The following is a 15,194-nucleotide window of genomic DNA, read 5'->3' on the forward strand; positions in this document are numbered from 1 at the left end:
TTACCTGGTTAGCTGGGCTGACTGTTGTAGGTCCCTCAAGGAACTCATTAGAAAGCAAGCCTTTCCACCGAACCCCTTGTCTAGCTTGTCTCTAGAGCTTTATAGCTAAAAACCACCAAATCCTCACTATACCTCCACAAGTCTGAACACCTCAAATTTTTCTCCAAATGATGGATGAGAATGAAAAAGGAATTGAAAAGACTTATAAGGGTCTCTGTCATTCAGAATCCTTGGACACCCTACCTACCTCTTTTAGGTTTGCTAGATTTTTAAAAATATCATTTATTTGAGAAATTTTACCTCTTTATAGTATAAGAAATGAAAAAGGGCCAGGCATGGTGGCTCACGCCTGTAATCCCAGCACTCTGGGAAGCCGAGGTGGGTGGATCACCTGAGGTTAGGAGTTCGAGACCAGCCTTTCCAACATGGGGAAACCCATATTCACTAAACATACAAAAATTAGCTGGTTGTGATGGCTCATACCTATAATCTCAGCTACTTGGGAGGATGAGTTAGGAGAATTGCTTGAACCTGGGAAGCAGAGGTTGCAGTGAGCGGAGATTGGTCACTCACTCCAGCCTGGGTGACAAGAGCAAAACTCCATCTCAAAAAAAAAGAAAAAGTGAGAAAGAAGTGCTCCCAAGTTGGACATTGTTTTAAATAGCTCTGTTTTGGATCCTTGGTGGGGAAAGGGTGGGAGGCCTTTTATACTGCCTTAGGCACTGTGGTCCTGTAACTCACCCCTTTTTCTGTTATCAAATACAAGACAAGGTTTATTTGTTTTACATAAATCATGAGGATACCTAGATTTGAGTGAAACCCAAAACATTTCTGGCAGAAGTATAACACCACACCCTTATCACTCCTGTAAACAGTGCCATATGGAAAAGAGACTGTGAGTAAAGTCCCAGGCTTTTTCTTCCTCTCTCTCTCACTCAAAAAAAGCAGGTGAATAAAAGTGACATGAAGCTGAATCAGTTATGTTCAGTGAGTTACAGATGGTTTGCCAAGTAAGAAATGTTCTAATCTCAAACATTCAATGAAATCATTTCAGAATTTTCAGAAAAATACTTTAAAAAAGACTTCTAGCTGAGCATAGTGGTTCATACCTCTAATCCCAACACTTTAGGAGGCTGAGGTGGGAGGATCGCTTGAGCCCAGGAGTTCAAGACCAGCCTGGGCAACATAGTAAGACCTTGTCTCTACAGAAATTTTTTAAAATTAGCTGGGTCTACGTAGTGCTGAGCAGGAGGCTCACTTGGGCCTAGGAGTTCGAAGCTGCAGTGAGCCGTGATTACACCACTACACTCTAGCCTAGGTGGCAGAGCAAGACCCTGTCTCTACAGAAAATTTTAAAAATTAGCCAGACATGGTGGCAAGCGCTTGTAGTCCTTAGCTACTCAGGAGGCTGTGTGGAAGGATCACTTGAGCCCAGAAGTTCAAGGCTGCAGTGAGCCAAGATCATGCCACTGCACTCCAGCCTAGGTGACCTCATCTCTAAAGAAAACATGTATTTTTTGAGACAGGGTCTTACTCTGTCTCCCAGGCTGGAATGCTGTGGTGTGATCACGGCTCACTGCAGCCTCAACCTCCTGGTCTCAGGTGATCCTCCGACCTCAGCCTTCCCAGTAGCTGGGAATACAGGCATACACCACATACATGCCTGGCTAATTTTTGTTTTAAATAAAATAAAACTGAATGTGGTGTCTCATGCCTACTGTAGTTCCAGCACTTTGGGAGATTTAGGTGGGAGCGTTACTTGAGGCCAGGAGTTTTAAAACCATCCTGGGCTGGATGGTAAGACCCTGTTTCTACTAAAAAAAAAAAAAAAATTAAAAAGTTAGCTGGGCTTGGTGGTGCATACCTCTAGTCTCAGCTACTTGGAAGGCTGAGGCAGGAGGATCCCTTGAGCCCAGGAGGTTGAGGCAGCAGTTAGCTGTGTTCGCGCCACTGCACTCTAGCCAGGCAATAGAATAAAATTCTATCTCTAAAAAATAAATAAATAATAAGGACTTCCATGTCTGTTATCATTTTCTCTAAATTCAAAATTCAGTCTACTTTTAGAGATACTACCTCAGGGCTAAATGGAATGTAAAGCCAGTCATTGTAAATGGACAGTTTGAGGGGATGATACTAAATCTGCTAGAGAAAAGGTGGCTTCTTAACTGGCTCCACTCATATTATTTAAAAATATATCTTCCTTCCTATGCGGTTGTGGTGATAATAAAAAAGTATCATTTTACTCTATTTCTCCTTTTTTTTTTTTTTTTGAGACGGAGTTTTGCGCTTGATACCCAGGCTGGAGTGCAATGGCGCGATCTCGGCTCACCGCAACCTCCACTTCCTGGGTTCAGGCAATTCTGCCTCAGCCTCCTGAGTAGCTGGGATTACAGGCATGCGCCACCATGCCCAGCTAATTTTTCGTATTTTTAGTAGAGACGGAGTTTCACCGTGTTGACCAGGATGGTCTCGATCTCTTGACCTTGTGATCCACCCACCTTGGCCTCCCAAAGTGCTGGGATTACAGGCTTGAGCCACCGCGCCCGGCCTCTATTTCTTTCCCATTCAAATAAATCATCTCTTTTCTTTTAATCTAACAGGTAGTAGAAATTTCCTTTAACTTTTGGTACCGACTAGGGGAGCATTTGTACAAAACTAACGATGAAGTTATTCATGGCATCTTCAAAGCTTATATTCAGAGGCTGCTTCACGCCTTGGCTCGACACTGCCAGCTGGAACCAGACCATGTAAGTTCCCTTCTCTACTTCTGCAAATCTTTGTTTTCTTTTCCGGTCAGTGTGAACTTGAAAAAGAACCAAGAAGTTAGATAATAAACCTGGCAGGGCACCGTGATTCAGCCTCTAGTCCAGCACTTTGGGAGGGCGAGGCAGATGGATCGCTTGAGCCCAGGAGTTCATGACCAGCCTGGGCAACGTAGGGAGACCCCTGTCTCTACAAAAAGAAATTAAAAAATTAGCCGGGCCTGGTGGTACACACATGTAGTCCTAACTACTCAGGAGGCTGAGGTGGGAGGATCAGCAGGTTTTGTCACTCTACAGCTTAAACTGAAGAAGTCAGTACCAGTATCATCTGTTAGGCCTATTTAGGGGAAAAAAACCACTCTAGCTAAACTAGTAATTCTTTTCCTAGGAATTTATCTTAAATCTGCAGAAGAAAAAATAGCCATTTTATGTACAAATGTTATCTATAAAAATAAAAATTATAAACCTATGTATAGCAGTATAAGAAAAGTTATGTGAATTATGATTTAGGAACTTGATGTAGCAGTTTAAAAGTAGTATTGGCAAGAGAAAAATTAGAATGTACTCTTATTAATAGTACTCTTAATTTTGTACTCTTATTAATAGTAGAAAATAAGTGGTGAGATGAAAACTAATACAAAAGTGAAATATTTTTGTGTATGATTTTCCCCCATAAACATACACATTTTACAGATCTTATTTATACTGATTTTATAGTTTTAAAGAAAATAAAGAAATAATTTGCTTAGAAAAAACTGGAAATATTATTAATTTATGAGAAAACTCTTCAAACTTTATGCTTAGTCTTTTCAAATTTTGCCACATTTATTTCATCCTGTTGGTTGGTTGAATCCGTCTTTAATGTAGGACCTAGAGTAAGTTTCATTGCTTACAGTTAAATTCGACATGCTATTCTCTTAATTTTAATGTTAATATTGTGTTTGAGTCATGGTATTTTGTGTATCCACAGAACGTTAGTCATGATCTAGTCTAGTGGTTTTCAAACTTTAGCCACCCCTGCTTTTTTCAAAGTGAAAAATCTGGCCTTGAGTGGTGGCTCATGCCTGTAATCCCAGCACTTTGGGAGGCCGAGGCAGGCGGATCCTTTGAGGTCAGGAGTCCAACCTGGCCAACATGGTGAAAACGCAACTCTACTAAAAATACAAAAATTAGCTGGGCATGGTGGCAGGTGCCTGTAATCCCAGCTGCTCGGGGGGGGGGGCTGAGGCAGGAGAATCGCTTGAATCCAGGAGGCAGAGGTTGCGGTGAGCCAAGATTGTGCCACTGCACCCCAACCTGGGCGATAGAGCAAGAAAGGCTCTGTCTCAAAAATAAATAAGTGAAGAATCCTATCATCAACTATATTTTACTTGGAAGCCTGATTTATAAAGCAGGGCCCCTTTGGTTTAAATGACTCTAATGCTTAATCCCTTTTTTGCCTTTGCTAATTCTGTGGCACCATTTCCTTTGTGGGTAATTTCTTACACTTGTAAGTGTATCATGCTTTATAATTTGTATAGTGAGCCCACAAGGTCAAGGCTGCAGTGAGCTGAGATCATGTCACTGCACTCCAGCCTGGGCAACAGAGCGAGACCTTGTCTCAAATATAAAAGTAAAATTTTATTTTCTGTATGAAGTTATTGTGACAGTGGTTGATTTTGGTAGATCTGGAAACATAAATCTTCAGAGTTTGTTTGGCATCTTCTTTAGATAGGCTTATCACTTAATTTACCACTTCCAGGTCGCTTCTCACTCTCACCAAACCACATTTTTCCAACAACATAATAAGCTGTAGCTAGGAAATACAGAATATGGCCGGGGCATGGTGGCTAACGCCCGTAATCCTGGCACTTTTGGAGGCCGAGGTGGGTAGATCACCTGAGGTCAGGAGTTTGAGACCAGCCTGGCCAACATGGTGAAACCCCATCTCTACTAAAAATACAAAAATTAGCCAGGCAGGTGGCTCATGCCTGTAATCCTAGTTACCTGGGAGGCTGAGGCAGGAGAATCGCTGGAATTCAGGAGGCAGAGGTTGCAGTGAGCAGAGATTGTGCCACTGCACTCCAGCCCGGGTGACAGAGTGAGGCTCCATCTGAAAAGAAAAAAGATACACAAAACACACACACAAATAAAAGAGTTTCTTGTGGTAAAGGCAGAGAATAGGTTGTGTTGACTTGGCATATTTGGGAAATCCTCTGTCTATAATAAAATACCCTTGTGATTTAGGCAACTTTTGTTCATTGAAACTTGACTGCTTAATGATTTAAGTAAAAATTCTGGGTTGATTCTTGATTTTATAGAGGTCATTGAAAGCTGCAGTGAGTTTAAAACAAATGATATCTGATTTGAAATTTTAGGAGGGGGTTCCTGAGGAGACTGATGACTTTGGGGAGTTTCGGATGAGGGTGTCAGACCTGGTAAAGGACTTGATTTTCTTGATAGGGTCTATGGAGTGTTTCGCTCAGGTAAGCCTATTTGGAGATTGTTTCCAGTTTTACTGATCACCTTAATTGTGTTCACTTCTGTGTCTTTGGTAAATGTTCCATCTTATTTCTTCAGTCTTAGTGGCTGAATGAGATAATAGATGTGCAAGTGCCTAGCACAATGCCTGGCATATAGTAGCTATGTTTATTTAACATTTTACACGTCAGTTGTAGTCTCTGGATGGTTTACTCTATATGCTTAACAATGAGAGCTGTTCCACTTGTACAGCTGGAATAGAAGATCATAGATAAGCTCTAGGATACTTATAGGGAATTTGGACCTAGCCAGGAACAATAGGCAAGTGTTTCTGCTTTAGTAATTATGTACCAACTCCTGGTAACTCTTTTAGTTATTTGGCATTATCTTTGTCCATGCTTATGGTTAGATTCCTGTGCACTTTCATCCCAGAGATGACTATGCTAGAGTAGAAGATTCATAGTCCAGAGGTTTTCCTGACAATCAGTGAGTAACATTTTTACTTAATAAGGTTACAATCATCATCATTCCATATCACTTAACATTAGTATAATTTCAGGTGGTTTCTATATTGCTGGATTATACTCTAATGAGCTCTGAATACCACTTTAGAAGTTTTGTCACAGCAATACTGAATTAACCTAAATTTTTTTTTGTAACTGATTTTTTGTATATATGGGCATAATACGATGTAGAAAGTGTTAATAAAAGTGTAACTATTTTCATTAAGCAAAGCATACTTATTGACCCATCTAGGAAGAGTTGGGGATTCTTAGAAAACCACTTACATGAGATCCCTGGATCTTAGACAGATGACCTCTCCTCAGATTTCATTTGGCTCTTTTTTCTTTGACTCTATAGCTTTGTGAAATCCTTTGATCTTCTCCAGACTTACTATACAAATTTATGTAAATTGTCAATGTTGTTCAAGATATAGTTGTGGAACACAAGTCTCATGAGATGTTTTTTGCCAAAAAAAGTTATATCATTAATGAAAGTTAAGAAATGATGTAAATAGTGTATTAAAGGCTCTATGAAGTTGTATAACAAGAGAGCTGTTTAATTTTGCCTTCCCTAGCAGTATCTGTTATTTGACTGTAAAAATATTATTTAGTCACATTCTGTAGGTGGATATAATCTGGGAAATTCTGGACCAGAACATCTCTGAGTATTCTGCAAGGTGTACCTTTTTAAAAAAAAAAAAAAAAAAAAGTTAAATTCTGCTTGGATACAGTATTGTGATAGGTGCTTCTAAACAGCTGTTTTTTAGGAATTTTATCAATACTACCAGTGTTAATGCAAACAAGTAGTTTAAAACAATAGAAATTTAAAGCCAATACATATGCAGAGGATTTAGATTGTGTCTCCATTTTAAATGTGTTTATGTATTTGTCAGTTATTATCAGGACCAGGAAAAGACACTCATGTACTGTGTTTTGTTTTTCTCATAGCAGTCATTTTCTGGGGGCAGATGATAATTTTGATAAACTCTTGGGATTCTAAATCGGTTTATTTCAAATATTAAAATAGTTACTCTAGTTAGTGATGATGTAAAAAAATGAAAATAATATTCTTGTCTGGCTTGAGAGATAATTAAATTTAGAAGCAGGGAGCAGGGTTTACTTTAACTGGATTTTTTGTTTGGTTTGTTTTGGCATTGTTTTCCATTTAATGGATGCATAATCCACCTCTTCTTCTCTAGTTATATTCTACTCTGAAAGAAGGCAACCCACCCTGGGAGGTGACAGAAGCGGTTCTCTTTATCATGGCTGCTATAGCAAAGAGTGTTGATCCGTGAGTGTCTCCTAAGTCTTTTGCTGGGAACTAAATATCAAGAGGAAGGAAAATTACACTATTTTTTTCTTATATGGTATATAACTGGAGACTTTTAGAACTTCTCACTTCTGTTGTGCTGTCTAGTCTTCTGAATTCTGGAGTCTAGTCCAGGTAGCCTGAATTGCTGATACTGTATTTTAACCATAATTCCTAGAGCTGAAATTATTCTATTCTTGATGCTAGGAATGGAATGCCGATTTATTTTTCCAACTGAGGCTCCCTTGTGAAAGTTGGTATGGTAAAGAATTTGTTAGAATGTTTAATTCTTGGTACTTGCTTAAAAGCAATTGAATAATGGGTTTCCCGCTTTTGTGACCTTGGGTAAGTTATTCTTACAAAATTAATCACATTGTTTTGAGTTTCAGAGAGGCAAGGCATAGGCATCTTTTCACCTAAAAGAGCCAGATCTAAAGGGCAATTACTAGTTTGGTTATGGCTATTGAAAAATTTCAAATTGTTCAAATTTTACTTATAATTGTATAGCATAGAAATTCTATTTACTTTGTGCCATGAGTATATAAATTATGTTAGTATTTTCCACATTGAATTGTGATCTGATACCTGCAATCAAGCAGGTATTCAGTCGTGATTGGAGAGATCATTAAGGCAGATATTTATAAAAAGCACAGTGCTTCTTTCTTAGCTGCCTTTCAGGGCCTCAGTGAGATCTTATATTGTTTCTAATCCAGTAAATATTCAAGGAGGTAGAATAGGTTTATTTTTCTCTGTTAAGAAGTTCTGGTCCTTTATTACATACATATCGCACTATTTACTCTTAAACCCATTTTGGTGTCATTTTGACCCTTCTGTGATAAGTCTGAAGATTATTAAAATCATTAATAGTCTAATATGTCTTGGTTTGAAAAATGATAGTCTTCATTAATTGGCCTAGTGTCCCTACGAAATATAAGGCATAAATGAGATATTTGATACATTTTTCTGTTTATCTGCGTTTCAAGCCAACTGCATGATTATAATTTTTTTAGTGCATATAAAAGGACTTAATAGACCTAGTTTATCAGCAGAGGGTAATCTTGCTCTAATCCAGGACATTATTTACATTTGAAACATCTTCATTTCTGGATTAAGTTGTGCCATTTTAGAGGCATTCTCCACTCTACTCAAAAGGCCTTTAGCCAGTATAGTTTGTGGCGGGCAGGGGGAGAAGGTGAGGGAACAGGAGCTGTGGAAAGTGTTTGGTTAATTTTCCTCATGTTCCAAATCGGGGCACCTTAACCTATTTCTGCAGCTTGTTTTCTTGTTTCAGTTAGTAAGCTGGCTACCCATACTCACCTGTTCTTAAAGTTTCCAATATCCAGCTATAAGAAATCTTTTGGAGAATAACAACAGAGAGTAGTCTATGAGAATTATTCATTCATCTGATTAGCCATTCAGCAATATTTATTGAGTGCCCACTATGTGCCAGGCACTGTTCTAGGTGCTGCAGCTATAGGAATAAATAAAATAAATCCTTTAAAAGAAGACATTCATCCACAGTAAATGTCTGCCTCTCCAATTTAAAGAGCCTGTGTTTGATAGCTTGGTGTGTCTTTAGACACTTTACTGGCATTCAGAAGATTAAGGAGCAGTATGTTTTTTCTGAAACAGTATCTTTCATTTCTGTCTTTTCCCCTTTTTTGAGAATTTGAAAATCTTTCATAACAAATACCAAGTACTTTTATCTTAATGGTTATTTAGAAAGAAGCCTTTTAGCAATGCTATGTGTCATCACAGGCTGTTATTTGGCCAGAATATAACTTCTGAAATCAGTAACTATGAGTACTTACTGTCTGTACTCAGGGAGAACAATCCAACACTTGTGGAAGTCCTAGAAGGAGTTGTCCGCCTTCCAGAGACTGTACATACAGCTGTGCGATACACCAGCATTGAATTGGTTGGAGAGATGAGTGAAGTAGTTGATCGAAATCCTCAGTTCCTTGGTATGTGTGATCTCTCTCCTCTGCCACTGTTAACTTGTCATTTTTCTGATTTTTCTTCTCATCTCTTACTTTTGCATTTGTTTTCTTTCTGTTTCTTTTTTTTTTTAACAGAATGTTTATAGAAACAGAGTAAACAATATATCCTAAATTAGTGCTTAGTTGATATAACATAGTCTAATCTGGGAGAAGAGACTTTTGAAAGATTAAATCTACAGATAAAGAAACTGAACGGTTAGCTTCTAGTAGTCTGTTTAAGCATGAACGTTTATGTCTCTGATAGTCTTTGCAATATGCTTAAGCTAAACAAACTCTCTCACAGTTCTGACCTACTAGAAGCTTCTAAAGAGCCAAAGCAAAGGAGGTAATTTTTCACTTGTAATACATGCTCCATTTAAAAACCAAGAATTAGTATTCAAAACTAAATAATGACAAATTAAAATGAAGACTATTATATAACCACTGGCTGTCCTACTGACTTGAAAAAATAACTAAAGATCATAAGTAACAAGTTTAGAATTAAAGATAAAATTAGAAGTCATTTATTCTAACCTCCTCATTTTATAGACAAGGAAACTGAGGCCCAAAGAGACTAAATAACTTATCCAGGGTAATATATATCAAGTCCTGACTTTTAAGAGGGATACATTCTGAGAATTTTAGTAATGCCAAAATTTGTGATTAGTATTGTATCATTAAATTTGAGGTGTTTCCTGTGTATATCTTTATTATCATCATTTTACTAGATTTTATTTTACCCATCTGTTTTTATTGACTGAAAGACATGCTAAAAAGTGAAGGTGTTCTTTGTTTCTATACAGTGAGCTGCTTTCTAAGTTCAACATGCTATTTCTGTCTGTCTGTTTTTTTTTTTTTTGAGATAGAGTTTCATTTTGTTGCCCAGGCTGGAGTGCAATGGCGTGATCTCAGCTCACTACAACCTCTACCTCCCAGATTCAAGTGATTCTCCTGCCTCAGCCTCCCGAGTAGCTGGGATTACAAGTGCATGCCACTATGCCCACTGTTTTCTGTATTTTTTAGTAGAGACAGGATTTCACCATGTTGGTCAGGCTAGTCTTGAACTCCTGACCTGAAGTGATCCTCCCGCTTTGGGCTCCCAAAGTGCTAGGATTACAGGCGTGAGCCACCACACCCGGCCCAGCATACTATTTCCAAGTGTTTTCAAAATGCCTTTTTTCTAGTTCTTAGATTTCTGCACTTTATCTGGCTCAATATTTGGCTTTCTTTTCTGAACTGTTTTTCTACCAAGAAACATGGTAGATTTATTTGTGTGTTTTAATACCTTCAGTTAATTTCCAGAAAGCAGCAAATCTAGGTTGAATTGCAGACTCTTATCAAAAGATTTATCATTCAGTGCCACCTTCCTCGAAGTGTCTCATTCAGATTTGTGCCTTAGCAGTAGACAGACTGCTCTATGTTCATTCTCAGAATAGTCAAAACCACAAATACCCAATTGAGAATCACAGAAGTCTACATTATTAGAGTTGCTTGAGCTAGGTTCTAGAGTCTAGGTCTTTTGATCCCTGAACTAAACAGGGTTGGGTTTTGGTTTTGGTTTTTTCTTTTTGGTGGAGGTAGGGCAGGTTGTGCTGAGTTTGGACATTGTATTGATTGTTAGACTAAAAATGAACATAATTGTTTTAAATGGGCTTTAAGACATTATTCTTAGCCGGGTGTGGTGGTTCATGCCTGTAATCCCAGCGCTTTGGGAGACTGAGGCAAGTGAACATCTGAGTTCAGGAATTTGAGACCAGCCTGGCCAACAGGTGAAACCCCGTCTCTACTAAAAATACAAAAAGGTTAGCCATGCATGGTGGTGCATGCCTATAATCCCAGCTACTTGGGAGGCTGAGGCAGGGAGAATCACTTGAACCCAGGAGGCAGAGGTTGCAGTGAGCCGAGATTGTGCCACTGCACTTCAGCCTGGTTGACAGAGCAAGACTCCATCTTAAAAAAAAAAGACATTATTCTTTTGGTTCTTTATACTTTTTCACAGTTTGCTACAAGGTCAATCTAAAGTACTCACAATGACCTTTAACAATATATGGCGTTTTGGCCAGGCACCGTGGTAATCCCAGCACCTGGGGAGGCTGAGTCAGGTGAATCACTTGAGGCCAATAGTTTGACATCAGCCTGACCAACATAGTGAAACATTGTCTCTACTAAAAGTACAAAAATTAGCAGGGCGTGGTGGTGCATGCCTGTAGTCCCAGCTACTTGGGAGGCTGAGGCAAGAGAATTGCTTGAACCCACGAGGCAGAGGTTGCAGTGAGCTGAGATGACACCACTGTACTCCAGCCTGTGAGACAAACACTGTCCCCAGGAAAATATATGTGTATATATATATCCCTTAGAGAAAACACACACACACACACACACACACACACACACACACACACACACGGTTTTTCTAAAGGTTTTTTCCCCATAGAAAAACATACTGATTTTTATAAAAGATGCTAAAAAGATGAGTATAATTAGCTCAATAGAAATTCAACTTTATAATAAACTTTCTTGCAACACTTATATTTGATAAAATTAAAACATAGTGAATTAATTCATCTAGAAGTGCTGATAATTCATCTGCATATTTTAAGGCCTTTTGTAACTAGAAAGAAGCAAATGCAAGTTTCAGCTTCAGATACCTATCCTTGTCCTAATTCATAAATCTTGTTTTACTGAGTAATTCACCTCTTGGTATAATTGTAACTCTCTGAGCTTTGCATTCTTCTTTACATTGCCATATTTTTAATACCTGGATTACCATATATGCTCTTAGTCAGTGGTTTACAAGCTGCTCTATGAGTCCAGTTGACTGCCCTGAGGGAAGAAATGGAAGATGAAGTAGATGAGGCTCAGGGCCTATTGACAATATGTAAGTGAGATCAGCTCCATTTTTATGTGTTGTATTTATTGTGATTCTGAACACATTTTGCTTTTTAAAGGGGTTCTTTTGCTTTAAAAAAAGAAAAGCAAGTATATCTCTGTTCTAACAAACTACAAGTTTTCCTTTAGTTTCAGATACGTAATCTCTGCTTGCTTTTCTTCTTAGACCCTGTGTTGGGCTATTTGATGAAAGGCCTGTGTGAAAAGCCCCTGGCTTCTGCTGCAGCAAAAGCCATTCATAACATTTGCTCTGTCTGCCGAGATCACATGGCTCAGCACTTTAATGGACTCCTGGAGATTGCCCGTTCCCTTGATTCCTTCCTATTGTCTCCAGAAGCTGCTGTGGGCTTGCTAAAAGGTATTTACTTGATGTTAACCATTAATAGTCACCTCATAGCCACTACTTGGGGTAATCTTACATCTGTCATATCTCAGTTTTTCAGTTGCAATGTATTAGTGATGGGGAAGGTGGCTTTTCCACTAGATGGGGTAGTGTTGACTATATATATGTACATGATTCTTTTCTTAAACTATCTTAAGGCTATATAATTAATACTACTTGCAGTATGTATAGCACAGACCTAGATTTGGGTAGAGACAACATATTAAAACTAAACATGGTTGGTTTTTAAGTTGGAAGAATAAAAAGGGAGACCACAGAAGCATCGCTATACCAAAGAGGGAAGGGGGATTTGAAAGGTAGCATACATGGATCAGTGCCGTTAAGCAGAAGTCAGGGGTCCTGGTCTCTTAGTAACCTTTAACCATTACTGATTAGCTTATACTCAGGAATTGTCTATCAAGAGGCAAACAGACATTATGATGATGAGGCTCAGACTTAATAGAACTAGAGAAATTAAGGCTAGGGAAAAAGAACAGTCTTTAAGCGTGATGGCTATTTTTAAATGTTTGAGAGATGATCTTTTCAAAGAAGGATCATATTTATTTTATGAGTAGTTACCTGTCAGCCATTTATAGAGAAGCATATACTGTCTCCTAGGAAGCAAACACTCTAACCATACTTTGTGAACACAGATTGGGGTGCCCTGTGAGGTAATGAAATTCTTACTACTGGTAGATTAGAGAGGATTGAGGTATATTAAATAAAGGATTGGGTAAAATAACCTGTGTGGTATCTTCTAAGCTTATGTGACTTGTTAAACAATTAGCCTTGACAAGAGTGGATGGCCTTATTTGTGAATTCTGTCCTTTGTCATTCGTATGACCAGATTCCTTACCAGCTACTGTGACTGTGTTTTTTGTCTCAGATTTTCTTTCTGTACTTTGGGTTGTTTTTTGTTTCCCTTCAAAGGCACAGATAAATCAAATATTCTTGTCATTTTCTATTGGAATTTAACCTTCATATTGAAGTGATGTCTAACCTGTAGTACAATGTGGCCTCCCAATTATCAGTGGTATCTAATAGATGTAGAAAATGTTTTTCAGTTTTATTTATTTTTGTTTTTTTTTGTTGTTTTTTTTTAAGAGACAAGGTCTTGCTTTTTGCCAGGTTGGGATGCAGTGGCATGATCATAGCTCACTGTAACCTTGAACTCCTAGACTCAAGTGATACTTCTGTTTCAGCTTTCCAAGTGGCAAGGACTACAGGTGCACACCACTATGCTCAGCTAATTTTTTAAATTTTTAGTAGAGACAAGGTCTTGCTGTGTAGCCAAGGCTGGTCTTGAACTCCTGGCTTCAAGTGATCCTCCCGTCTTGGCCTCCCAAAGTACTGAGATACCAGGCATGAGCCACCACGCCTGGCTGAAAACTTTTTACAGTAACATACTTTTCTGTAGGAATTAATTAAAAGGAATAGGCTTTTCCCTCCTAGTTTTAAAGAAAAGTCTAACTCATCTATGGCTTATACAGTGCTAAGATGACTCACTGTTTTTTTTTAAATTATTCAAATTTGAAGATTTAGGGATAAATTACTGTTCTGCTGAATGAAACTACAGGAAATGAAAACATTTATATTCAAGGTGTTTTTTGACCTAGAAGGGACCTAGGCATTATAATATGTAATCCTTTGGATTTCGGGAAGGTGTTTCAGCGGTTGGTAGGGATAGAATGGAGATTGCAGCAAGTGGGAGGCTGAGTAGGAAGGATCTGGGCCTTCTGTCTCCACTGGAACCTAGAACTGCCTCTTTTGGGTTTTTTTTTAACCTATTTTATTGGAGTTGCAAGTCAAGATTTTGTTTAGGAGGGAAAAACAAGTAGGGGGTGGGAGGCTTTTGTAACAATTATTTTTTAAAAGAAACAAAGGCAAATTTAACTGTTACTTGGCTGTTCAAGTCTCTTATTTCATAAAGAAATTGAGGCCCAGAGAAAATGTCTTTCATAACCTTACAGAGAGTGTTATATTGTAAGAGTGAAATCTCTAATTTCAGCCATTCTTCTAAAAGCATTATGTCAGAATTTCTCTTATGATAAGAATTGCCAGAAGTACTTATCAAAAATGAAGACTCTCTTTGACCCACTAAATCAGAATCTCTGGGAAGTTTGAGAAACATTACACTGTGGTATACATTTTGAAATAGGTTTGCCATTGGCTTTGTGAAGGAGATTTTAAAAGTCTGACAAATATTAACTTCGGTTGTGTCAGTTATTCTTAGCCTTCTGAGCCAAATAAAGAAAAAGCAACTGTAAAAAACAAAGTGTTGTAATTTTAAACAACAAGGATTCTTTTTAAGAATCAGCATTGTTTCACTTTTTCTGTTCACTCATGTGATAGAGACCTGTTGAGTTACCTCAATTCAACATTTATTTTTCATTTGCATCTTCCTTTGTTTTTCAGGGACAGCACTTGTTCTAGCCCGATTACCTTTGGAAAAGATTACTGAATGTCTTAGTGAACTATGTTCTGTTCAGGTTATGGCATTGAAAAAGGTAAGTCTGATTAAGGAAGGTGTGAAACAAATATAAGACATTTACATGTTAAAAATGAAACAACAAAATTGCTTATTTTATAGATATTTTATCTACCTAGAAAATCCAAGAAAATGCACTAAGAATTTATTAAAATTAATAATGCTATCAAAGTAGCTGCATACAAGAAATAGGTATTTCAGAATTAATGGATTCTCACTGTATCAGTGTTAACGCAAAAACCAAATTTTATAAAATATTTTAAAGAGGTTTATCCTGAGCCAATATGAGTGAACACGGCCCAGAGAAACCCAGTCTGGAGGAGTTCTGAGAAAGTGTGCTTGAGGTGGTGGGATTATGGCTTAGTTTTATACATTTCAGGGATGCAGGAGTTAGAGGCAAATACATAAATAAAACATGGAAG

At 38.1% G+C, this 15,194-nt stretch overlaps 1 protein-coding gene across 9 annotated transcripts in view; it reads left to right on the forward strand.

The window, feature by feature from the left end:
- TNPO3 (transportin 3) overlaps positions 1–15,194 on the forward strand; it is a 94,108-nt gene that overhangs the window by 50,242 nt on the left and 28,672 nt on the right. For all 9 annotated transcript variants that reach the window (XM_078343803.1, XM_078343802.1, XM_078343806.1 and 6 more), the window contains 6 exons: positions 2,601–2,747; positions 5,120–5,227; positions 6,925–7,016; positions 8,859–8,998; positions 12,069–12,260; positions 14,700–14,791. In XM_078343803.1, coding sequence (XP_078199929.1) covers positions 2,601–2,747; positions 5,120–5,227; positions 6,925–7,016; positions 8,859–8,998; positions 12,069–12,260; positions 14,700–14,791 — 771 coding nt within the window. The remainder of the gene's footprint in view (positions 1–2,600; positions 2,748–5,119; positions 5,228–6,924; positions 7,017–8,858; positions 8,999–12,068; positions 12,261–14,699; positions 14,792–15,194) is intronic.

The sequence above is a fragment of the Callithrix jacchus genome, chromosome 11 (genome assembly GCF_049354715.1).
Source record: "Callithrix jacchus isolate 240 chromosome 11, calJac240_pri, whole genome shotgun sequence".
In the NCBI taxonomy this organism is placed as follows: domain Eukaryota; kingdom Metazoa; phylum Chordata; class Mammalia; order Primates; family Cebidae; genus Callithrix; species Callithrix jacchus.